The sequence below is a fragment of the Polyodon spathula genome, chromosome 17 (genome assembly GCF_017654505.1).
Source record: "Polyodon spathula isolate WHYD16114869_AA chromosome 17, ASM1765450v1, whole genome shotgun sequence".
Classification (NCBI taxonomy): Eukaryota; Metazoa; Chordata; class Actinopteri; order Acipenseriformes; family Polyodontidae; genus Polyodon; species Polyodon spathula.
In genome coordinates, this window is record NC_054550.1 from 20571867 (window position 1) to 20596667 (window position 24801).

At 36.7% G+C, this 24801-nt stretch overlaps 2 protein-coding genes across 6 annotated transcripts in view; one reads left to right on the forward strand and one right to left on the reverse strand.

The window, feature by feature from the left end:
* The window catches only part of LOC121330198 (zinc finger FYVE domain-containing protein 1-like), a 58506-nt gene extending 54053 nt beyond the window's left edge, over window positions 1-4453 (reverse strand). For all 3 annotated transcript variants that reach the window (XR_005951841.1, XR_005951840.1, XM_041276538.1), the window contains exons 1-2: window positions 2779-4453; window positions 1697-2201 (exon numbers count right to left, since the gene is read on the reverse strand). Coding sequence is in view for 1 of the 3 variants with exons in the window: in XM_041276538.1 (XP_041132472.1) it covers window positions 1697-2201; window positions 2779-3261 (988 nt within the window). In the remaining 2 variants the exon portion in view is untranslated. The remainder of the gene's footprint in view (window positions 1-1696; window positions 2202-2778) is intronic.
* Window positions 4454-5109: 656 nt separating this feature from the next.
* Window positions 5110-16170, forward strand: LOC121329574 (RNA-binding protein 25-like). 3 transcript variants are annotated; one of them, XM_041275219.1, is made up of 7 exons: window positions 5110-5243; window positions 6102-6215; window positions 6574-6697; window positions 13877-13926; window positions 14452-14619; window positions 15185-15257; window positions 15962-16170. In XM_041275219.1, the coding sequence occupies exons 2-7, from the start codon at window positions 6162-6164 to the stop codon at window positions 16153-16155; spliced, it is 663 nt and encodes a 220-aa protein (XP_041131153.1). In that variant the 5' UTR covers window positions 5110-5243; window positions 6102-6161; the 3' UTR covers window positions 16156-16170. The 3 variants fall into 3 exon arrangements, with proteins under 3 accessions (XP_041131153.1, XP_041131154.1, XP_041131155.1); XM_041275220.1 differs by having other exon boundaries at window positions 15185-15242; XM_041275221.1 differs by lacking the exon at window positions 6102-6215.
* Window positions 16171-24801: the final 8631 nt, after the last annotated feature.

Here is a 24801-nt window from a genome sequence, read left to right on the forward strand (position 1 = left end):
CATCACTGAACTCCTCTCCACCCCTGACCGCAGACAGCTGCAGCCTTTTATAATTTGTGACCAAGGGATTAAACTAGCTATTAATTATTGAATTATCTCTCGGTCATATTCTGCACAGGTTTAACTAAGGATGCGTGACTGCCAGCTAGCTAAACAATCAGTAGCCGATCAGTCACACATCCCCATGAGGTTTCCAAAAATAAAAACAAAAACATGGCAGACGGCGTCTCGCTCGTCCGGCCAAACAATACATAACAATAATAATAACAAATAATAATAATAATAATAATATAAATAATAATAATAATAATAATTTTGCCGTTGCATTAAGAAAAATTATAACAATAATAAACAAAGGGGTGGGGCACTCTGCCACAATCCGTTATGGCAATTACCCCTGACATTAGAGAGGATCAGGGTGGAGAGAGCACAGATTTTGCTGGTTGTACCCAAATGGCTGAGGCACCCCTCGTTTGCTCTCCTCTCCGACATGTTGTCGGGTCAACCGTGGCAGCTCCCACTACGCAAGGACCTCCTGAGCCAAGCGGAAGAGCTATTATGGCACCCGAATCCAGCGCAGCTCCAACTCTGGGTCTAGTAGTTGAACTGAGGAATTGGAATTGCTGATAATACATTTAACTTTAAGTTGAACACCGAAATAACATAATACCCTCAGCGCCCTGATTCTACGCTAAGGGGTGAGGTATTTAATACAGCTATTTAAAACTGTCAATCCACCAGAACATTTTATTTTTCAAACTCAGTTACAGAGTCTTTGGAAGATTGGATACCTTTCATCAGGCACGATAACATCTTTTTTTTTTTTTGCGCTCACTTCATCAAAACATCATGAAAACTTGTTAACTAAACAGGCTTTGTTACTTACTGCAATAACTTTCAGTTTATTTTACACACCTGACCCTGTCTAACTAGCATGGTCGGGGCGACGGCAAGAAAGGATGTCAATCACATTTAACTCCCGCCTTGCTTGACTGTTATAGCAAATGTGAAAGAGTTATCCAGTCCCTTCTGATTCACTGTGTCAAATAATAGCTGTAGTAACAACGTTTCTAAATACTTTTAAAAATTGGCCAAATCTGCACCCCGCACTGAAACAGCCCCGGCTTAATTGACTCTGTCTATAAAACTTCCACCACCTTTTTGCCTTGCACTTGCAATGCAGTGATAATTGTATTTACCTACAGAATACAATCTTTCCGACCAACTTCGTTGCTCGAGAGTTACAACAAAAAAACAAACAGAGACCCTTAAAAGCAGCGCTTGCCTTTAGATTCACTGTATTGCAGAACACTGTTTAACAATGTATGGACCAGTGAAAATGTGATAATGTGCCAATGAAAATACCCGGTTTACTGTTCAGCTGACTCTACAACTAAAACCACTTTGCAAAGACACTGAAAAACACTTTTTTCATTGAACTCAAAGTTTTTTTTAGGATTTCTAAATCTAGCGTACTGATTGTTTACTTGTTATGTTATGGATGATAAGAGATAATGGTGGCAGTACAAGTTGCACAATCCAGTTGAAAACACACTGTTAACACAGCCTCCAGCTGATTGCACAAGGTGGGCATATGAAGTAGCTTGTAAAGCCACCAGTCAGGAATGAGACAAGATGTTGAGCTAAAAAAAAAAAAATATGCATTCAGCTTTTAAAACTGTTTTTAAAAGCTTACCTGAGCCCAGCAGTGTGGTGTGCACTGTCTCATGGAAGATGATGACCGCCGGCCCCAGAGAGGACAGAGGTACATCCAGGCCAAAGCGGGCAGTGGTGGCCTTCAGCTCCTTGGTGAAGTACTTCAGGTAGGCGTCCGAGGCATCGCCCAGAAACTTGAAGAGGTCATCGTGCAGCCGGTCAGCGTGCGTGCGGTAGATCACCAAGTCCGACACCGCCAGGACCTTGAGCAGCAGCCGGGTGCGCTGGCCCAGGTTTGAGCTGGTGCCCAGCAGCCCCTCCGTGTCCATCACCACCACTCTGTGCAGGGGGTCCAGAGCTGCCCACACCCCCACAGTGCAGGACTCCTGGGCGGGAGAGGTCTGGAACACCTCTCTGCCCATGAAGAAGGTGTGGTTCAGCGTGTGGGACTTGCCCTCACCCGTATTCCCGAAAATTGACACCACTTTGAGATGCTCGTCCTGGTTGCAGTCCAGCTTCTTGGCAAATTCTTCCTCGTCTCTGACCTACATGAAAGAAAGAACAGAGTAAAGTGATTCCAGATGCCGATGGAATAAAGTACAGAAAAACATGACAAGTACAGAGGCACAGTAAATATATGGATATCTGCTATAGGTAAGTACCCCACTACACATGTAAAAAAGACATTCATTTTTACAAGAGCAGGTATTTGAGTTTATGCCAATTACCTCTCTGGGTGAGAAGCTAAGAAAAACTTTGTCTGTGTCCTGGGTAGGTGTATAAATCTTTCTCCATTTCAGGCTTAAATTAGTTTTGACTTATTGCACTGTTTAATTTGGCATGAGATGATGTTCCTTAACTGATTCAGTTAAATGTTTTAGGAGCTACTTGGAAAAATGGGTACAAGTAATATTACTGCTCCAATAGTAGCCTTTGCTGCCCACAGCGCATCTGTCAACCTGACATTCTGAGATAAACACATCACTGAACAATATTTAATGCACCAATCACAGGCTGGAGAGGGAAGTGAAGAAGTGCATAGCGACTGTGGTAGAGATTCAATAAGGACAGTCTTGGACCTCAAGGTCTCTGGTATAACCTTCACCTATCCCACCTCCATACCTGGATCTCCTCGTTCTCATCCACCAGGAGGAAGCAGCGGACCCTCTCGAGGAGCCGTCTCTTCTGGGCCTCTCCCTCATTTACGGCTGCTGCCTCCTCCGTGGCCTTGCTGGGGGGGTAGGCGCTGATGGGGTGCTTCCTCTTGTTCACCCCGCTGTGGGTGCGCTTCTGGCAGTCGGCGCACAGATTGGTCTTGCATCCCTGGCACCTGAAGGTTGCTCTCTGTCGGTGCCCAAACCCCGGACTGCCACTGGCCCCCTTGCAGGTGTCGCAGTAGGGGACGTGTCCTGGCCCGATGCGGACCCGCTCGTGATTCTTGAGCCGGTCCTGACGGTGCAGCTCCAGTTCACATCGCTGGCACTGCAGGCTCCCACACTCATCACACTCGAACATGGCTTCTTCTGAGCCACCACAGGCATAGCTCTCCTGGCACACCAGGCCAGTGTTCACTCCTTTCTCTGAGGACGGAGCTTGGGCACTCATTGCTACACTGAAATTCAATCCTTACACTATATAAATAATCGATATATAAATTAAAAGTACCAGTACTACTAATAAAAGACAAACTTGTTCTGCTACAGAGGGTCTGAATCCTATGTCACCCTTGTTTGGTTCTCACAAGTCAAGTATGTATTTTATTTTGTTTTAATCTATTATTAATATTACTAAACATAAATAATCCCTTTTAACAACAACAAAAAAATTAAAAATAGTGTACAAAGAACATTAAAAACGTAAGGCTCTATAAGACAATCACTTGTGGTACAACGGTGATGTTTTTTACTAATATTATTCCTGTTATTATTATTAGTCACTAGTTTACAACAAGTCCTCCAAATACTTATTGCATTGCTTGTATCCGTTCAATATATCCACAAGCAAGGAACACTAAACCAGTCCTGTTGTTTTTTTTTTTTTTTTTTTTTACTTTCAACCACACATAAGTTGACTTATCAAAACTAAGATAAAAGCGTGCAGCAACACTTTTGTCAAGAAGTCCTAAACAATAACATAAATCAACATACCCAGTCAGACTGCATCATTCCTAGGTTTTATTTTGAGAAAGCACCATTTTACAAAGGCAAGCACTGCTATGTTGTGTTCGATTTATTTTATAATCTAACTAGAACATTGTCTGACACACAAATATTCCCCCTGAAATTGTTAAATAAAACAGCCTTTTTTTGACATTTAGATTTCTTTTTAATGTGTTTTTTTTATTCTATTTTCTTAACGAAAGGAAAGTGAAGTGTTTTCTTATAATTCACAACTCCTTTCTTTTACTTATGACGTTCGTGTAGTTTGAGAAAGAAACGCACATCAATTAAAACAGGTGCGTATCAAAGAAACTGAACACAAAAAAAAGGAAAACCGAAGACTTATTTTTACACAACGGCAAAACAAGTCTCCCGGCACAACCCCTTGTAAAAACAACACAGGAAAAAGAAGCGACCGAGTGACTCGGGGATACCGTAACTGCTGTACGTTTTAAAATAAGGAGCGCGTTTTCCTGAGAAATACAAATATCAAACACGTTTCAAGACAGCAAAAATTTTGATTTTAAAAATGCCAGCACTGATCAAGAGCCATTGTTTTTGTATTAAAAGTATACACCCTCCTTGTTCGGTTTCTCTGGTTGCTGTTGTTGTCACTGCACATCAGCTGATCGGGTTATTTTCAGTCGTAGGCCAAAAAGCAGAGAGCCTCATTCTTCCGGTGCATACCGGGAAACGTAGTCTTTCTACAGCAGAGCGATACAGTATTTGAACTTGGTGATCACAGTAACATAGTAAGAGTAATTATTGTTTGGTTGCCCAGAATTAAACAGTTTGAAACGTATTGAAACTGTCATTGATAAGGACATGTTTTTTTTTAGAGTGGGGTAATGGGTCTAAAAACAGTGGAACAGTTTCCCACAGTGGAAATGGCAACCTGGTAATGCTGGTATGGGTAAAAATATGAGTTATATTAACTAAGAAACCCCAAAAAGACTGCAGCCAGTAGTTTAACATTAGGAGTGGAGAAAAGGAGAAAAACTGCTACACATCTATATATATATATATATATTATATATATATATATATATATATATATAGATATTATATATAGGTTTTGTAAAATAATAAACATTTATTACCCCCTTTGTTTGTAAATAATGGGAATATGTGTGTTTACGATATAATCTGTTTACGAACGAATACATCGTGAATATAATTCAAATCTGTTGTTGGAAAGTGATGCTGACTCCGATCAAGCAAAGGGTATCCCACGCACAAAAATACAGAGCTGGAGGACTGGGCAGAATACTGATATCCCACATTGCAGTGCAATACCACACAATACTCTATGTCGTCGCGATTCTGTGGTCCTGTTGCTTCGATTGTCTTACAGAGTGGGCGGCTGAAAAAAAGTGTTTCGTTTGTAGGTTTAAACGCAAATTATAATCAATAAACCGACTGGTTAGGGTAAGTAAACACCTTATACCTCTCTACGACTGGTTTGTGTGGGGATAGTTCGTGTCTAATCCCGGAATAAGTTAAAGTCCCCGTTTCGAAACTGGTCGGCGAGGGCAAAAAATGGAGACTCCATCTTTCTCTGCGGCGACTGGCTTTTTGTAAAGCAGGGACTGTGAATTGCAAGTTCATAAAAACAAAATACAACAAAATACAACAAAATTGACCAGTCCGTTTTGGGGGCATTGGGACCGTTGGGCAATGGATTTTTGTAAACACATACTTTCTAAGTTTTCTGTCTTGTATTTCAGTGGTAGTATTTTGGCAAAGGTGTCTGCTGCCTTTTCGTTGCGGCGACGTTCTGTAGCGTGTGGTGCAGCAGAGTGTAATGTAGCCCTAGCAGCACAGAAGGATCTCAACATTTTATTTAAACAACCGTTTAACAAATACTGAACGTTTATTTAAACACGTTTGTTTTATATCATGTGGTTAGGCGGCTGTTTCGTTAGCAGGCATTTTTTTTTTTGTACAAATGTGGCCCAAGACATCTCAAGGCCTCGAGTCAGGCCTGGATATGAAGACATTTGTTTTATTTTCTATAATGAACAGCAACAGTGGGCTTGAAATAAAAGTACAGCCGCAAAGGAAAGCAACGGAGCGCGCCGATCTTAGCATTTCCGGGTTTGATATATTCAGTACATGATGTTTTTACAGCCAGTACTTTTTGCATATGATATGGTGACTGATCACAAGTGATTTGCAGAATGTGTTCTCTTCCCATATGTTTATTCCAAGGTATTTCACTGTTTGTAAAACTAGTCGGTACAATTAATAGCAATATTAACGATAGTATAAATAATTCATTGTTAGCAAAGGGTTCTCTAGTGGGGAGCGATCTAAGGAGAAAACCGGAAAGTAGAGGTACTTAGAATGGAACCCGAGACAGCCTCCCTACTTTTCAGGCTGAGGTCTGGACAGATACAGGTAAGATGTAAACATAATGCTAGAGACAAGGTCTGTGGACTTGAATGGGAACTCTGTTTCTGATATGGCATTGTTTTTGAGCCATTGACTATATAGATGCTGTACATTTAAAAACACAAACTATTTTGCAATTGATGGAAACTTTTTACAAAAGAACGTAAACGTGTAGTGTAATTTTGTATTCTATCGGTGACGACAACTGTTCTCATTACTAGTCGCAGGTGTTAAAAATAAACACATTGTAAAAGCTAAATCTGAATTCCAGATCCCAGTAAAGTTCAATTCCAGACCCCATACTTGCTGTCCAGCTGTACCAAACCCAGTGGCTTCTAATTACTCTCTACTGTTCTCCTGACAGGCTGGAGCTGTACAGAAAATGTCATTTCCCCCTCACATGAATCGCCCACAAATTGGGATTCCCCCTCTTCCGCCGGGGATCCCCCCTCCCCAGTTTGCAGGCTTTCCTCAGACTGTACCTCCAGGTGAGTGAGCGTTGAGAGGGCTTGTACCCCATTGGCTAGAACTTTTCAGGTTGTATTTCCTGCACTAGGTGTGTTTCCCTTTTGAGAGAGCAAAAACATTGAATGTTGAATGGATTCAGTAGCAAGTGGCAAATGTGTGGTTTTTTTGTTGTTGTTTTTTTTTTTTTTTTGCACATGCTCAAAAAATTGGATAGGTTAGGAATCTTTGCCACCGCCTTGTTCTAGGGTACATTCTGCAACTCTCTGCACAAAAGGTCATCCAGGTTAAATGAGACCATTTTCACATTTTCCTCTCCTGCTCTTAGGTTTCATGAAAATGTAACTCATGAAACCAAAAATAAAATTGGGCTGGAAGTATATTTCAGCAATTTGTGTATTATATTCATGGAACTATGACTGGGACAGTGCCTTCTTTTTACCACTGATGCATCGTTTTCCACAAAAGTCACCAAAACTAACAGAAGTAATATATTTAAAGCTACTGATAATATACAGTACTGAGCAGCAAGTACATTATTGAAAACTATTACATCAATTAAATGACATCAGATTAGGCATAAGTGTCTTCCCATATTTTCATCCCGACTGGTGCCAAGTGGTGGTAAAAGCACAAAAAGAATCCATTGAATGAATAAACGTTAATCCAAGTAACTCTTGTTTACAAAAAATAAGCTTGTATCCTAGTGTCCATTTCTTATATTTTGTTGTTAAGAAACATGGTAGCATCCAGATTAATTGTAAACAAGCCCATTTCCAAATCATGCGACATCGCCATTTTATTATGTGACACTACTGTCAAATATGATTGGCTGGTATTGAAAATGTTGCCCTCGTGTCGCCTGAAAAACAGAACATCGCCCAAAAGTGGGAGACGCATTGCTGGGGTGTTGACCAGGGTGGTCACACGAGGCGACGAGCTGGCAACAGCTGTTGTCCCCTTGTTGCCATCGACAAAATTCGCTCATGTGACCAGGCCTTAAGATGCTTCTGGCCAAGTTGTCTTCTTTTGGAAAGCAATCTTAGTTGTTTTTCCACCATTAATTTATGTGTAATGGTATAAAATGAAGCCAAATACAATTACACTAACATTTTTTTAACAGGGTGCAAATGTGCATTGTCAAAACTAAAGCAGCAGATGAAGCAATGTGTCATAAGTAACACAAAAACAAAAGTGATGCACGTGGTTGACCTACTGTGGTGATCAAACGATACAATGGATCTATGCATCACCCCAGGCTTAACTGTAACAGTAATACTCACTTGAGGGTTGTCCAGACCTGGACCTTGTTCCACCCATATCTCTAATTATTTTATTGAACTGCTTTACTCCCAAGAGACACCACAATGAGATGCTCAAATCATATCCTTTGTAAAGACTAAGAGTTCTAGTGTTAATGTGTTTAGTAGTGGTTCAGTCGGCGTCCATATTTCTTCTTTGATTATCATATAGGCATTTGTCAGCGATAATCGATGCATTGACGTTTTATTTTTCAAAATAAAGTACAAGCATTTGTTTTTGTAACATAAGATCCAATAACTAAAAACACTATTGTGCATAGTAGTTAAACAAAAAGGCACAACTTACATTCAAATTAGAACACTTCTAATTATAAAAAAAGAAATACTAAGGACTTGAGTTAACTGAAAATATGCTTGCATCCGCATCAGATGCCCCTTTAACAGTGTAACGGTTCGACATTAACTGTGGCACAACTGCCTGGGGCCGGTAGAGATCACAGTTTGGCTGGTAGTTATGAAGCACCACAGGCTCAACTGGGCCGGTAACATTTTTTAATTGTATAATGTATATATTGTAGTACACATGGCTTCCGTTTTTATGAATGCAGGAAAATGGGTCAGTCTGAAAAGACCTGTAAAAAATCTCATTTACAAACTAATTTTTAAAAACATACCCACCCCCGATAATGGTGTAATTGAACTCGTCCGAACTTTCTCGCCGCACGTCGTATTTGTTGTACAGTCAGCATCTGAGAATACGTACTGAAGTGCTGTTGCTAATATGTGTTGCCGCGACATGACAGTTTTTTTTTTTTTTTTTTTTTTTTTTTTTTTTTTTTTTTTTTTAACAACTAAGCAACCAACGGTACCAATAAGCCAAAAGTAAAGTGTTTAAATCAATAATTGTAAAGAAACAAATTATGAAAAAAAATTAGACAAATAGAGTGGAATGGAAGAAGAGTTAATCTGGCTTCATGATGACCGTGAGACAATTACCCAGAATTGCAGATAAAACAGCAGCTTTTTTTGTTGGGAATTCAGCATTTAGTTGCCCTCATATCCAGTCTCACAGTTCGCAAGATGGCAGGTGTTTGTCTGCTGCTATGACTGCAGCGAAAAAGGATGCATCGATGGATACCCATCTACGCCACGTGGAATCTGGACAACGGGATCAAATTGTCTAACGTTTTGATATGGGATACAGTGTGTTCAGATCAGAAATGCCACTCACAAGCTTTACAGGACTTGTACATATCAGCATTTTTTTATTAGGATTATTGTTTGAATAGTGTTTATTATTAGGATTAGTATAAATCTGTTAGCCTTTTAGCGTTGCTGTTACCAAGGTAAGAACCGACTCCGTTTGTGTTCACAATGCAGTTTGCAAGTGCACTCGGCTCGTTTATATAGTGTGTGAAATGGATGTTTACAATATCCTGCAAGGCATATTGAAAGATGGCAGCTATTGATGTATTGCTTGGGTTTTTAATATAGCAAGTTTTATATTCTTATTGCTATGGAAGAAAGCACTGGGGGAGCACTTTGCAAATTTAATGAATACATTTATTGAATGCCTACAGTAGGAGAATGCAGTTCACGCAATTCTGCACGGTTCTCTTAATGTCGGCATTAAACAAAGTAATTTGAGAAAAGATTGAATCTTTTCTTTTTTTTATTATTTTGTGAGTTTTGTCGATTTTGTTTTCTTTAATTTACTGACACCATAGCAACTGAAGCCAAAAATAACAATATATAAAATAACACAATAATAATTTAAGAACTAAACATCAGGTAAATTTATTGTAGATGATAACCAATTGTTTTGTTTTTATATTGTCATCTAGTCAAAACATGTTAAGTGTACAAAAAACAGATTTAAAAAATAGATCAGCTACTACAATTTAAACATGGTATACACAATCAGAATGTTTAAACAAATAATTCATAACATTTTTTTATTTTTTAATGGCGCTAACACACAACCTAAATACATTATTTTTCTTCCAATTTGGACTAGCCTATTATTTTTAGGCTCAGCTTCACACCCACCCTGTCAGGAGCAGTGAAGATGGACACACGCTGTCCTCTGAAGTGTGTGCCGTCAGCCGACCGCTTCTTTTTGCACTGCAGGCTCACATGCAGCCACCTCAGAGCTACATCACCTACCAAGCCCGCAGGCGCCTGGCCAGGCTACAGGGGTTGCTGGTGCGCGGTGAGCCGAGGATACCCTGGCTGACCTAAACCCCTCCCCAATTCGGCACTCAGCTAGTTGTGCACCACCCCCCGAGAACTCCTGTCCACGGTTGGCAGTGGAATAGCCTGGACTCGAACCGACGATGACCGGGCTATAGGGCACATCCTGCAATCTATGCAGAGAGCCTTTACCGGATGCGCCACTCGGGAGCCCCCTTGATGTTATTTTTATGATCTAATACAATGTCATATTTTAAAAAATAAAATGAAATGCACACACACACTAGATTATGAATTCCGAGCTTTGTCTGTTTTTTCAACAGGTGCCAGTACTGTAGTGTAAGAAATGTATTATTATATAGGGTTTTTCATGTAAAACATCTCAGAACCCTTCACATAACTAAATGTTTTTGTACTTCTTATTGGGCCAGTTAAAATTGTATCCGGGCCAGTAAAAACACTACCTCAGTGGCCCAAGGGGCCAGTAGTAAAAAATCTAAATGTAGAGCTCTGTGTAATAATAATAAAAAAGACTTTATTTTAACAGAAGTCACTTCTGTCTGAACTATGGTTGTTCATTACTGTTAACATTTTATGTCCAAAGCAAAACATTTTAATTAATCTCACAAATCCTGACTAATTTAATTACCGTACTAAATTCAGCTTTTTTTATATAATATTGCCATATAATCCAAATATAAGATACTGTGAAACAAAAGAACGTAATCGGTAAATTTAATATTGGAACTCTTTTGAAATGATTACAATAGCTTAAAAGGTATATACTGTGTTCTTGTCACTTTTTCGTGCAAAAAAAAAAAAATAAAATGCATAGATTCACCAGTGAAGCAACTCAACTGATTTTACACAAGGTATATCCAATGTGAATGTGGAGCCTGAAGTGCGTATCCTAGCAACACGCTGACGTTGTTTATCTACCATAGTAACACTAAAAGAATCGTGCTCAAGGTTTTAATGCAAACCGACAATAGGAGACTTCAGAGACGTCGTTTTCCATCTTCGTTGCAACATCAGCACTGATCTCACAGATACGCCACTCCATAATTTGTGCCCGAAGTCGTATGCACGTTTACGCTCTGTGTGTACCTTTGATTTGCAAAACTTTATCTTATAAGTGTGGACACACATGCAGTAGTCCTAAAGTAAATCTCACACATGCAGTAAATCCTAAATACAGTCAATTTTAATAAATGCGTAAAAATGCAATAGCAATTTTGCTGCACAGCTTGTCAGCCTCCCCTAAAACTTCCACTAACAACTACATCTCCCAGAGTACAATGTCTTCAGTTACTAGGAAACTGTACACAATAAAAAACCACCCAACAAACATTATCCAGTCTCTGGCTAGACCTGTTGTCTTTGCAGCCAATCGCAGTAAGAATAAGAAAAATTAGAAGCTACACAGGTTGAAATGTAAACACCCCAGTCCAGCTACAAATCCAACTGAAACCGTCGTCAGAAAATGGTGCCTCTAATATTAACCAAACTGTTTTAAAATTAGTGCATTTCCTTGTTTTGTTTAGTATATCTTTATATTGAAGTTTTAATATGTTCACTGAGCAAGAATTTAATGTTAAAATACAAGTTCTGTTTCTGTGCTTCTCTTCATATATATGATCTGTTTCTGTGCTTATTTTAAAAGTTGTATTGGCTGTGGTCAAAGTGAATAAGAATAGCTGTTGTCTCTGATTTTATTTTAATACTACATTTTTGTACAGTAGTAGTTAAATGAAAACAGAGACATATTCATTGAAAATCAGGAAAATGCTGCCACAAGAAAAAAGACATTGAGTGATATACATAAACTAAAGCTTTTAGTGAAAGGGTAACGAATAAAATGAAGAAAACAGAAAAAATCATCAAGTACCAGTACAGCGACTCGACAACATTACAGTACACTGGGAAGCAAAGACAGGTATTTAACACATGAAAGTTCAATTTACTACTACAACCAAACGAACTTCACAAAAACAGAGCAAAGGTTAAGTGGCAAAAAAAATTACAAAAAACAAGGGAAGGGAAATGGCCATATGTGCTACTTTTGCAAGCTATTGTAAATGGCTACAACTAATTATAACTAGTAAAATACACCAAAGTGTGCTTGTAATTGTATCTCAGGATTCTGGTGACATGGATCCTTCACCTTCGGTCTCGTCATTTATCTTGCCACAAGTTTATTCTTTTTATTATGGATGTTTTATTTTTTTTGAAGTGCCTGATTTGTCACATGTAAGGTTTTTTTTTTTTTTTTTTTTTTTTACGCCATGCTTTGGGGATGAGTAATAATTAATTGTAGTGATTTTGAGAGTAAAATGAAATGATTAGTAATGGAACCAGCGTAAAAGATTTGTGAGGTAGTTTTCCCCTAGTTTAAGTCTGTATTTCAAATAAGTTTAATTGTAGCTTTTATTGTTGTTTACTATTTGGCTGTTGCTGTTCTGTTTCTGGCATGTGCCGTGTTTATTCATTTTTAGAAAGGGAAACTCAGGAAAGAACAGAAATGCAGCACCGATTGGCTCAAACACTTAACACCATGTTGACGCAGAGTCGTTGTCGGTACCATGTGAAGGATTTCTGGGGGCACGTATGCTGTCCATAGTGTACATCTGGCTTACTAGTTGAAGTTTCTTATGTGAATTGAAAATAGCCACCTCTGAATAAGGACATTTGGCACAAGCGATATTCCATGCCACAACAAAACTTGCTTTAGTCGTAACATCCACTTCTTTACTGAATGCTGAAAGGAGCATCTGCTGACTGCTGAGGCTTGCTTTTAAAGAGGCCAGCCTGTTTCTCCTCAAGTCTGATCCAGGAGGATGTTGAAATTGAAATTTTGTTGTAGTTTGTTTTATAATGACGTTTCAGGTTGCTCGCCTTGTAATGTGTAAGTGATTGTTGCAGGGGGGTCACAGAGGTTTACTGCTGATTTCTGTGAAAGCAGACTTCCTTTCATTCTGGCTTAAAGCCTCAGTTTTCATCCTCATCCATATAGGATGAACAATAACTTAATTCAAAATTATGAAACTTCCTGTACTTTCAACTGCACAACCGGCTTTCACTCAAGATGATTGAAAATCATCCAGTGACGAAATGTCCTTGCAGTGAACATGCAGGCTCAAAGAAACAGGAGAGAGAATAAAGAATAATTAACACAAATGAATACAGGAGAACAAAAATAATAAACTTGTTTCTTTTTACTCATCTTTAGCTTTTGTTAATTTTTTCTTCAGTTACTTCAAACAGGAAAGTGTACGTTACCCAGCATTTCATCTGGAGCCCCACTTGAACTGACTGAGAGCCTTGTTTTGGCCACCTCTGCTCTAGTAGTCTGTTCTGCTTTAATTGCTGGCCTATTTGTTAGTGTTGTCACAAACCGCCTCCTAAAGTTGGTCAGATATCAAAGCAATTTGAGCTGGATGGTTTATGGAAATACTAGATGGATACCTTGCAGACAAAGCCTGTTCAATGCCTACAATCCAGGGATAAAGATGGTGCAAGTAAGTTCATCTTGGTTGAAGGCGGTACTTTTTTTTTTTTTTCTTTTCTGGAATGCCATTGAAACATGCTTTAAAGTGACGCTCGTTATTTTGATAGCTCGTCCCTATGGAAGACCATTTTCCAGCTATTCACTGTCCCTATTAATTCCCACACCCCTTGTTTGGATTACCATATTTTTTGGGGCATAGTTTATTACAAACTGACTTATTTTTTTCTCTCTTCCCATAGGGACACCTATGATTCCAGTTCATATGGGCATTATGACATCTGCTCCTACTGTAAGTTTTACTGAATGTCTAAATTGATCAGCTAGGAAAACTTGATATCTCTGTTAAATGGTTTGTGTTTCTTTGTAATTGTTACAAATTCTTATAGAATTAAATTAAAATTAATTAAAACTTAAAAATAAATAGAAAGCTGTTTTTCAGTCAAGGAGTAAATCTAGTAAAGTGATAGCACAGTAAATAAAGTAGCTCTGCATTTAAGTTGGTTTAGTACTTTTAAACATTTTATATTTAACAACCAATAAAATCCAATGTCACAATTACTCCACTCTTTAAAATGACAAAATATCATAGTCTTGATGGATATGCACACCAGTAAATGAAGACTTGCTTGTTTTTGATTGCTGAAATGTTTACATTTCTTAACAGATTGACGTATAAAGTGCAAAACAAACATAGTTCACGTCGGTAAACATCAATGTGAACTTCATTATAAAAAAAAAAAAAAAAAAAGTCTTGATACAAAATCAGGAGCTTTCCAATTCTGTATGTAACTGAAGTTGCTTCTCTTGTGTGTAGGTCCTGGTCCCCACTATGCCCATGGTAGGGAAGCCAATGGGACCTCGCAAAGACTTCCCTGGCATGAGAAACAAGGAGAACGATGACAGCGGTGGTCCAACCACGACAGTCTTTGTGGGAAACATCTCAGAAAAAGCTTCCGACATGCTTATTCGGCAACTGTTAGCAGTGAGTATATCCTCTATAGACACCACAAGTCTGCAGTGAAGCAAGCACATTGAGAGTTGCACGTGGATTTACAGGTTTAAGTGTTTCAGATTAATAGAATTGCTCTCAATTGAATTGTAATTTCCACGTGAAAAAGGGTTTTAGTAAAGGGGAAAAAATAAATGGTAATGGAGGAAAAAAGAGAAATAGGCTTTTCAGTGGGTAGATATTACTATATTTCTGCATACTGCTGTCTTCTGCATCTTCTATTTAAATAGTAAATATGCCAGTCCTAAAGAAATCCCATTTAAGTTTACTGTCCATGTTTGTTGTCTTCTAATGGAATTCCACAAGCGTGGTGTATACTGTTAGTATTCTGCATACTCCTGGCACATACCACATATAGACAATGTGATACTCTTATGCAGAATACTGATCAGAATTTAAAATGCATGTGAACTTGCTCACCAACATGTGATATTTCCATAAACCTGGTTTCATGACCTATTGGCTAGATCTTTTGTGTTTCAATAATTCATTTTTGTCCACAGAGATGTAAAATTTATTTAACTATTTTCTTGCATAGAAATGTGGCTTGGTACTAAGCTGGAAAAGAGTTCAAGGAGCTTCTGGAAAACTCCAAGGTAAAAACAGAACAGGTACAACACTTCTAAAATATTTAAACCTTCTTTATTTCTGTCTTTCGGAATGAGTAAAGGAGTGCTGACCAAGGTTTTGAAAACCATTTTATTTCTTCATTATCTCTGGCAACATAATCACTGGAACCCCCCCCCCCCCCCCTTGTTTTTTTGCAGATATTTTTAATGCAATACTATAAGTTGCTATTGCTTTTAGGTACCTAATCACTTCCTGTGCTGTAGGTCTACTTTTACCATGTGACCTGTAGAACAGAGGTATCGCAAGCATATTTTTATTGCTCTATGGTGTTTCAAATATGAAATTGCAAAACAAAGAAGGGAGGGGGTATTTTAAAGCCTTAAATCATTCCTTTACACTTCCTAAATATTACTGTCTTCACACTATTGAATTAAATTTGAGCTGCACCTATAATGGAGCTTAATCTTTCCTTCCTTGTTTTTCCACTGCTTGTTCTGGTTGTGTGTTTCTTTGTCATTGAGTTATCCCTGATCTATATTTAAATGCGCCACTCCAGATTGTTGTCTTAAAGGGCTGTATTTCAAATGTTCTATGTTTCTTGAACTGCTCCTGAACACCTTATGATGGAGTGTTTCAAGGTTTGGATGAGCCCTTTAATATTCCCTGGACCCTGGGAAAGCCAGTTGTAATACTTATCTGTGTCTGTGCTGGTGCCTGTTACATGTCTGATTTCATCTCTACACAGCGTTTGGTTTCTGCGAGTACAAGGAGCCTGAATCCACACTCCGCTCACTACGGTTGTTGCACGAGTTGCAGATTGGGGACAAGAAGCTGCTGGTGAAAGTGGATGCCAAGACCAAAGCACAGCTGGATGAGTGGAAAGCCAAGAAAAGGAGCGCAAATGGGGTATGTAGTACTATATACCTCTGCTCAGTATAGATAGATAGCCAGCCGACGCATTCCCCTCTTCCCAAATGCATGCCCTCTTCCTATAAATTAAGTGGTGAAAGGTCCTTGTACCATTTACTAATCACTGTGAATTCGATGCGATCAGGGGTGCGTAACATGTTGTCCCAACTGATAACCAGGCCTACAGAGGTTATCACTTGGGACAACAGGCTTGACCTGGAATAAATATTAAATCACATGTTCATTTCCATTAGCTGCAGATTGATTTCAATTAGGACTTGCAGCCCCAGTAAGTAAAAAACTTGATCTTTCCAACTCATACTGATGGTGGAAGTTACAGATTGAGAGTTCAATGCTGAGGACACAAAAGAATGACTTGAAATCTCCCAACAGAAAAAAATTATAGGCTGAACATGACAACTGGGAATATACCAGTAAATATTATATCCCTTCGCACTTCCAACCCCTAATTAATATTTTCGTAAAAAATACGTTTTTTGTACTCTTATTCTACTAGTCAACGTTTTAACCAAACATCTGACGTCTGTCTTGTACCACGTAGGTGTCTTATAACACAAGCGTTTCATGCAATTTCATTGAATTATTCTTGTTATTTTTTTTTAGTAGAAAGATCTTTATGATTAACTGTAACCTAGCATTGATGGGCAGTGTTTGGGAAATGCATTTTCACAGAAGCAGTCTCAAAAGAAGAAGTGGCAAGTGCTAAGGCACCCCAGTCATACAAATCGAAGTTTCCATTCACTGGGGTTTTATTTTTAGTGTTAATGGAAAATAAGTAATGTCAATTTTCATGGGGAGCTAGCAGTGGTTCTTGTTCTCTTATCAGATACGATTTTTAGCTAATAAGTTATCAAGCAACTCGAGAGGTATAAAAACGTTTAAAAACTTTTTAGATGAATTTTGTACAACAGCTCTTTCTCCAGTTTTCAATGAAACTATATATATATATTATATATATATATACTCTATATATATATATATATATGTTATATATATAATTACCCCAACACCTCTTATAAAAATGTAATATGGGGAGGTTGAATATGGTGAGCACCAACACGTTTTCTGTCTGCTGTTCATGATTGTGTCTATTTTTTATTTTTTTAAAGATGTATTACAGGAGCAGCCTGTGCTGTATTTCATTTTGAAATGTGTCTCCTAAAAACTTTGTTAAATTATTTCCCCAGGTCCTGCTCATGAATGTTGGTATTTATTGTATTTCGGTAGCTGAGGCAGTACCACAACTACCATTTTCTCTCAAAGTCTATATACAATAATCAGTAATCATGTTTGTTTCTTTTTCATGGAACCAACATTGTGAAACCACAAAACTTTGTCAAATAATAAAGCACATTATAGAATCTGCACTGATTACAGAGCACTGACATCCTGGCTCTTGCACACTTACAAATACAGTCTCCAGCCAGTCTAGCTAACTTTGTATCCCATCTTCTTGAACCACAGAACATGCACTACAAACAGCATCTTAAACAGCTCCTAACCTTGATTTTGCAAGAATAAAATGTACCTTTTTGCTGCAATTAAACATTAGTAACTATGAACTTAATTGTTTTACTGGCATCAAACAATCTGTTTACCCTACTGTGACCCATAGCTCCAAATGAGGTCAATTTTCTTTATAAATGTTGTGCAGATCTGGCATAAAAATCCTATCTTCTCATCTTTACATTGACCTGTCCTGTAAATCAACAGTGTACCTTGTGCAGCGTTATCAAGTGAAGTCAATAAACACTCTGATTCGTGTGTTTTACAGCAGTAATGTAACTCAATAGTAAAAAGTTTGGCTGTTCAAAGAAAAAGCCTATAGAGATTAAACCACAGCTTCAAAGTTTAATTTGTAGCAAATGAAAGCTAAGAAATCTAAAATGTATTTTCTGTTATCAGGTCTGGCATGCAAGATTGCAAAGTAACAGACACAATGACAAGCAGTTGAAGATTACAAAGTTTGCTGGCCAAACCCCCTTTAGGAAATCACAAGGCAGATGCTTCACAGAACAACATGTAACCAAAATGGTGGCTTATTTTGGAATATTCTAATACAACCAGAACCGTTATAAGGCTTCGCTGAAATCATATTTCCTTTTCATTAAAAACTGTGGTGAAAAAAAGCTTTACAGTTTATTTCTTTGAAATCAATCTTTTACATGAAGAAAATGTTTACTTTTATTAATTCATATTGAAGACTTTTTCCATATTTATCTAATTTAATTGATATCAATTGAATAATATGAGCTCTTTTCAAATACATTGGACAAGAGAATGTGTACAGCTAGAAGACATGCGGTAGTTAAAACTCAATGAGGAAATATAATTTACACAGCTATGGATATTGAAATGTGGGTATGGTTTGAATGTATTTTGTGCCACTGAATTTTCTTCCAGAATGACCAATGGATTTTACTGGTGTTTTAACAAAAATATGAATTATTTTATACTGAAACATTATATTTAAACATTTCTTAAACTATCCAATTTATTTATTATTAAATAAATGTGTTTTTGTAAAAACAAAAACCAAAAAACTTGCCCTAAAAATATAATGCACAAGACACAAATTAAAAAAAGGTTTGCATTCGATTAAAATGCAATTATTCAATTATGCAATAACATTTTCATCTGATAGAATGTATTAAGATATCTCTTGCATGTATTATGCTAATGAGCTAATATAAAAAATAGGATACAGGATTAATTGTTTGTCTAATAGTAGGGCCGCTTTTATTTCACCTAAACAATTTGTTAAAATAATTGCAAAAAAACAGAAAATATGTTAAAATGTTCAAACATTTTATTTTTTTTAAGAAAAGTTATTAACAATACAACGACGTTAATAATAGTGAAACTATAGTTGAACTGAAATTCACAATTTACAACCACTTTCGCGTCATAATACTACTTCATATCCTAGTTTTTGTGTTTATTAAATAATACAGTCAAGACAATAAATCAATACATCTTCTAACTAAGCACATGCAACAGATCAAATACCAATTATCTAGACCCCTAGCCAAGCAACAGAACTTGGCTTCAACAAGTAAGGACTACATACAATGCAGTTACATGCACATAAGAATTTTGGTAGTTTTCAGAGGAATTTGTTTGCCATAATTCAGAAACTCATGCAAACACAGTTTCTGAAAGCAATTAAATCCACAAACACAAAAATCCGTTTTAAGAAAACTAATATTCTGATTTAGCGCTTTTGAAAAAACCTGAATGCATTACACACACACACACACACACACCTGTGTTACGGGGTTCGTTTCACTCAATCACAATTGTTTCAATTAAATCAACACGCACGGGACAATTATTTCTACCCCTAAAATAGTACCAGAAGAATTTTGCTTTTTTTTTTTTAAATGTTTTATACTTTCACCAATGCAATTAAATGACTAAAAATGATTACTAAACGGTAATTCAGCTCAGGGATTAAAATAATTACAGAGTTCATTAACAATTCATTGAAATTGTCTAAATTGTTATACGTTTAATTTTAATAGAAACTGCTTTGCAATGTAGAATGTATGACGCATGTGAACAGACAGATATGTATACACAAAATAATCAAAAGAGAATAGTTTAGCTAAGCAACTTACAAAGCTCAATTATTTCTTAAACGAAAAGGTCCAGAAATATTGGAAGGAATTAATTAATAAACAATCACAAACCAGTTTAAAAATGTATTTATTTTTTTTATCAAAATTCAGAATATACATTTTGATAGTGATTTACTAAACTAAAGCCCATACTAATGGCAAGTCTTACTATTTCTAATTTCGGTTAAATTTAGGGACAATTTGTAACACCTGTTTTTTTTTGTTTGTTTGTTTGTTTTTACAACTGTTCAATTTGGTTTAAAAAACCAGTAATACATCTCAAGCTGTTTATTTTTCATTTTGTAAAAATATAACTGAATTCCTTCCTGTCAAAAAAACCAACTGTTTTTTTAAAGACTGGAGTAAACGATTTGAAAGTGTGAATCTATCTGAAGTGTAAAATAACTAACCATGTTTGCTATTAAGTTTTTTAAAACCCAAGTTTCAGCTCACAAACAATGCAGTTGGAATTGGCACCTTCTTAAACACAGCTCTGGTACAATGGAATAACTTCACATAGAGGTATTCAACAATCTTGAGCCTTTTCAATGCATGAATCTGAAATAACACTTAAAAACCCAAGAGCAGAACATACTAGTAAAACTAAAGAAACGTATTTGTATTTAATATCTATATTAATGTGGAAAAACCAAACAACCAGAGTGCTTGATATACTTTGAGTTATATTATTTCATTGTTTGGTTCTTTACACAATAAAGTACAATTTACTACTTCAATGACCTAAGTGGGAAGCAACAAAATGTGTTCATTTACCCGCCAGTATTCAAGTAATGACCATGGCAGGTAATGCACGGACTGACACAGAAGATTTGATTTATTTCTAGATGTTAAACATGTAAAGACCCGTTACTGTTTCAAAATTAGAAAAAATATAATGTTAAAAAATAAAAATAAAAACAGCACTGCTGCTCATAAAACACCAACAGCTTCATGTAATATTATCCTTTTTCATTTGGTACACAATTTGTTTTACAATTTCTAAAACTTAAAAAATATATATATTAGCTCAAAGAGCCAGATGCCCAATGTTTCGATATGTTGTACACACACACACACAGGTGTATTAATTGCACTGTACTTGAATACATTTACCTGTAGCACTACATTTGATTATAGAGAAAATTACTATAATAAAGTTTAGGTATGTAGTTCTATAGATTGCTTGTCATTCCTGTTACAGAATTATGTACCAGTTACATGTAGTAAATATTAAAGAAAATTGAACTACAGTCTATCTATTTTAAAATTGCATCCATGTCAAATCACATTTCTTTTAAAAGAATGACCTCTTGTTAACACAATTAAAGCTGTTCATTATTGAAAACAGAACCTCCAGTTGCGGTAAAATTACTGCAGTTTCTATGTATTTTTTTTTGTTTCTGTCTCTTTTGTGGTTTTTGAATAAATACATTTTTACATGATTGTACAAGGATTGATACAGTATGAAATGCCTTCAGACAACCAACAATTACTGCCTTGTCACTTGTGGTCTTCCTCCTCAAATGTTGTACACACAGTAGATGCAGCTTACTAACAACCTCTCGGTTCCCAGCAAAAAGCTGTCATTAACCGAAAGTTGCCAATAAGCAAAAAGCCCCTGTTTTCAAGTGTATTTAAATGGAACAACAACATATAATCTAGCTGTAAAAATATGGCACTGAAATACATGTTAGTGTTAAAAAATTAACATGAGAAACACGAAATACCAAAACATAGAACTGTTTACTTCACGCATGTGTAAAACAAACTAAAAAAAAGAAGTAGGCTTAAATAGTACAACACAACGATGTACTACAATTCTTGTATCTTATAAAGCGCTTTGTGATGGTGGTCCACCATGAAAGGTGCTATATAAAAATAAAGATTATTATTCTTATACTACAGTGAATAAAGCAACACACAAAATATGGTGTTGTACGTGTAAAATAAATTCGAAAGAACACAATTTTTTCAATATAAATTGTGTGTCCGCTTTTTTACATAGTGTACTATCTCCCGTTGTAAATCCCTCTCAGTAGTTTGCTTGCAGCTTCTGCCTCAGTCCACCAGAAATACGCAGTGTCTCTGTAGCCACTGACCGTTGAACTATTAATAACTTGTTGGGTAGCGGCATACAGTTGCTAGATATCTACTAATTTCATTAATGATAAAGTCTATGACCTGGATTGGCTCCTGGTAAAATGTTGACTTGAAAGTTTTCTTTATCAGGGTTGCTAATAAGCAGCATCTACTGTATTTTAAACAATGCAAACTTCATCACCAGACCGCAAGTGACACAAGGCACAGTCAATCTCCAAGACCTTATAAATGAAAGACAACTTTCACAATCACTGAGAAAATATTGGGCACCATAGTTAAATCTGCAAGGATAAGAAAAAGAAAATTAGCAAAACCAACACAAACCAAGAATGCAGTGTAGCTGCACCTGCCTGTACTCCCTTGTTGTTTTGCAAGGTTTATAACATCACATTGTTTTTCTCATTGGAAAACAAATGGGTGGGGCACCGCAGGGCAAATCAAGTTCCACTAATTTGAAATTGGAAGAATGAATGACTAAATAGCTTGAACCTGTGCACTAAGTAGGGTCAGACCAACCTTGCAGAGTGTAAAAGTGCACTTAATGCTTCAACATATCTTCTAAATAGCTTAGACATAAACTGTAGTGGCGATATGTTGCGAACAGACAAGGGCTATGGAATCAGTATAGTCTTTAATAACAAGAAGAATTTCGGACATGGTGTGAGTTTTGCTTTTCTAGTTTATCATTGTATTATATTAGTGCTGGGACAAACGTTTGACTTAGAAATATATTTTAAGAGGCAAAGAAAAGTTAGCCCTGTCGCCAGGTTCCATTTGCAATGTGTTCACTGAGGTCTAAATAAACAGAACACACTGTATTGTACATATGAGTCTGTGGGAGGTACTGCAAGGTAACTGGGTGGGGTACAGGTACATCAGACAGCTGTCTTTATTTGTCAATGAACAAATATCTCAATACTTTAATGAACATTCAAAAATTAAAGATACAGACACATCTCAGCACAGTTATATATTTCCAAAACGCTTAAGTCACCTTGCTTAAAAAGCAGGAATTCATGCTGTTGCAAAAGAATATTGTACACGGCAGTCCTCTTCTTTTTAACAACTGAATTTCTATCATGACATTATTTCATTAAGGGAAGGCTACCACATGAATGCTTTAGTGTTTAAGACTTGTATTAAATGAATTGAAACTTTTCTTTATACAAAAGAAAAACATACACCATACAAACAGCGTAAAACCCAAGTCTTGTTAGTAGATTAAGGCATTAAGGTGACCCATTCAGCACAAACTAGTTTTTCTTGTAACAATTTAAAACTAGATTATTATTTTTTTAAATCTTCCATGGGCATGTTGTAAAAACCTGATTTGTCTGAAAAAAGGCTTTCTAGTTCCTTTCTTTCAGGCTAATAAATAAAAATCCATAGTTTACATCATAAATACTGCAAACGTAGCACCTGGCTAAGAGCTTTGTGAATATGTTCCTGTGAAGGTTACAGACGTGAATTCCTGTCAAAGTTAACACAAAAATAAGCCTTGCAATTTCAATTAACCCAGAGGGTTTACCTTGCAAACATAATCAAATCTGGGTTGTACTTTAATACTGCATTGATGCACCCTGTAATGTGTGTCGGGCATTGCTGCATATTTGTGTGGTGGTGGTCTTCTTCGAATGCACTACTGGCACGTTCCAGACAGAAAAACTCATTTAGCAGTCACCCAGGAACGCTTTCTCATTCATTAGTTTAGCTAAGGACTAGAGTTACCAATAAAGGGAGACATTAATCTGGGAAAAATTTACAGAAATAAGCTTGGAGTGTCGAGGAGGAAATAAAGCTTAACATCGTTTTGTAAATGGGGTTGCCAATATTATTAACAGAAAAGCAGAAGCAGAGTGTGTAAGTGCTTCACACAGATCTACAATAGGCTGCAAAATATTAGCACTACACCGCTATGTACAAAGCAGCCCCTGTTGTTTAATCCAGCTGTTTACACAAGAGTGTAGTTGGTACAAGGAAAACAGCAATGTTACAGGATTAAGAAACAACTTAGGTGGACTCTGGAGCCCTTTAATTAACCTTCAGAGTTATTTATCACCATTGTGTTGTAACTTTGCCAGCTTTATTTTCCTTTCACACAAATACAGCAGGTTGCTCACTGGGGTAAAAAAAAAAACTTTGATAACATGGCCATGAATGAAGTCTTAATTGAGGCCAGATACCAGCCTTAAATGTGTAGGATGGAAGTATCTCAGATTTAAAATGGTGGATGCTGTAGGAATGCTGAGAGCTACTGTACCTAAAATGTCCTATTTTACTATTTTTTTACAATTATAATTAGCACATTTTAAATACCTATGAGTTACTGGAGAAAGTTATGTGTAGAAATGTTGAACAGGCTTTTAAAACATTAGCTATGATAAAGGCGAAAACTGATGTTTTTTTTTTTTCTGCCAACAAATAAGATTAGAAAATGCACAATAGTATTCAATGGTTTTATTGATAGTTTTATTTAAATTACATGCTATGTCAAATGGAAAAAATAGGCAATTTAAGGCAGTAAATATCAGCATTGCCACAACATGTCCAACATTAATGTAGGGCTAATCTGTGGTTTAAAGTAAAAAATAACTACTGGTGTTGTTTCACTAATAGCTTGGCAGCCTTCTGCATTAAACCCAGGTCTGTTGATGGGGTGTATTTTAGGAATGTTACTTGATGGAAAAATCAACACAGAAATAAGTTAGGTCACGTGTTATGTAATAATAATAATAATAATAATAATAATAATAATAATAAAAACAAGAAATGGGGCCCGCGGTTTTTGTTACATTCCCATAAGGTAAGATATTAACATAACGTGGTGGTATTAAGAGTGTAATTTTTGTCCGAAAGGTTTCCCGTGTTATATATCTAAAATGTCAGTCCTGTGCAGGTACATCCATTATACATTAAATATTGTATGTCGGTATAG

Excerpts from the sequence above, each read along its gene's own strand:
- LOC121329574 (XM_041275219.1), top strand. The coding sequence starts at position 6,162 with ATGGAACCCGAGACAGCCTCCCTACTTTTCAGGCTGAGGTCTGGACAG. Across the intron at positions 13,927-14,451 it reads TTATGACATCTGCTCCTACT|GTCCTGGTCCCCACTATGCC; the intron begins GTAAGTTTTACT and ends TCTTGTGTGTAG. Across the intron at positions 14,620-15,184 it reads TTATTCGGCAACTGTTAGCA|AAATGTGGCTTGGTACTAAG; the intron begins GTGAGTATATCC and ends TTTCTTGCATAG.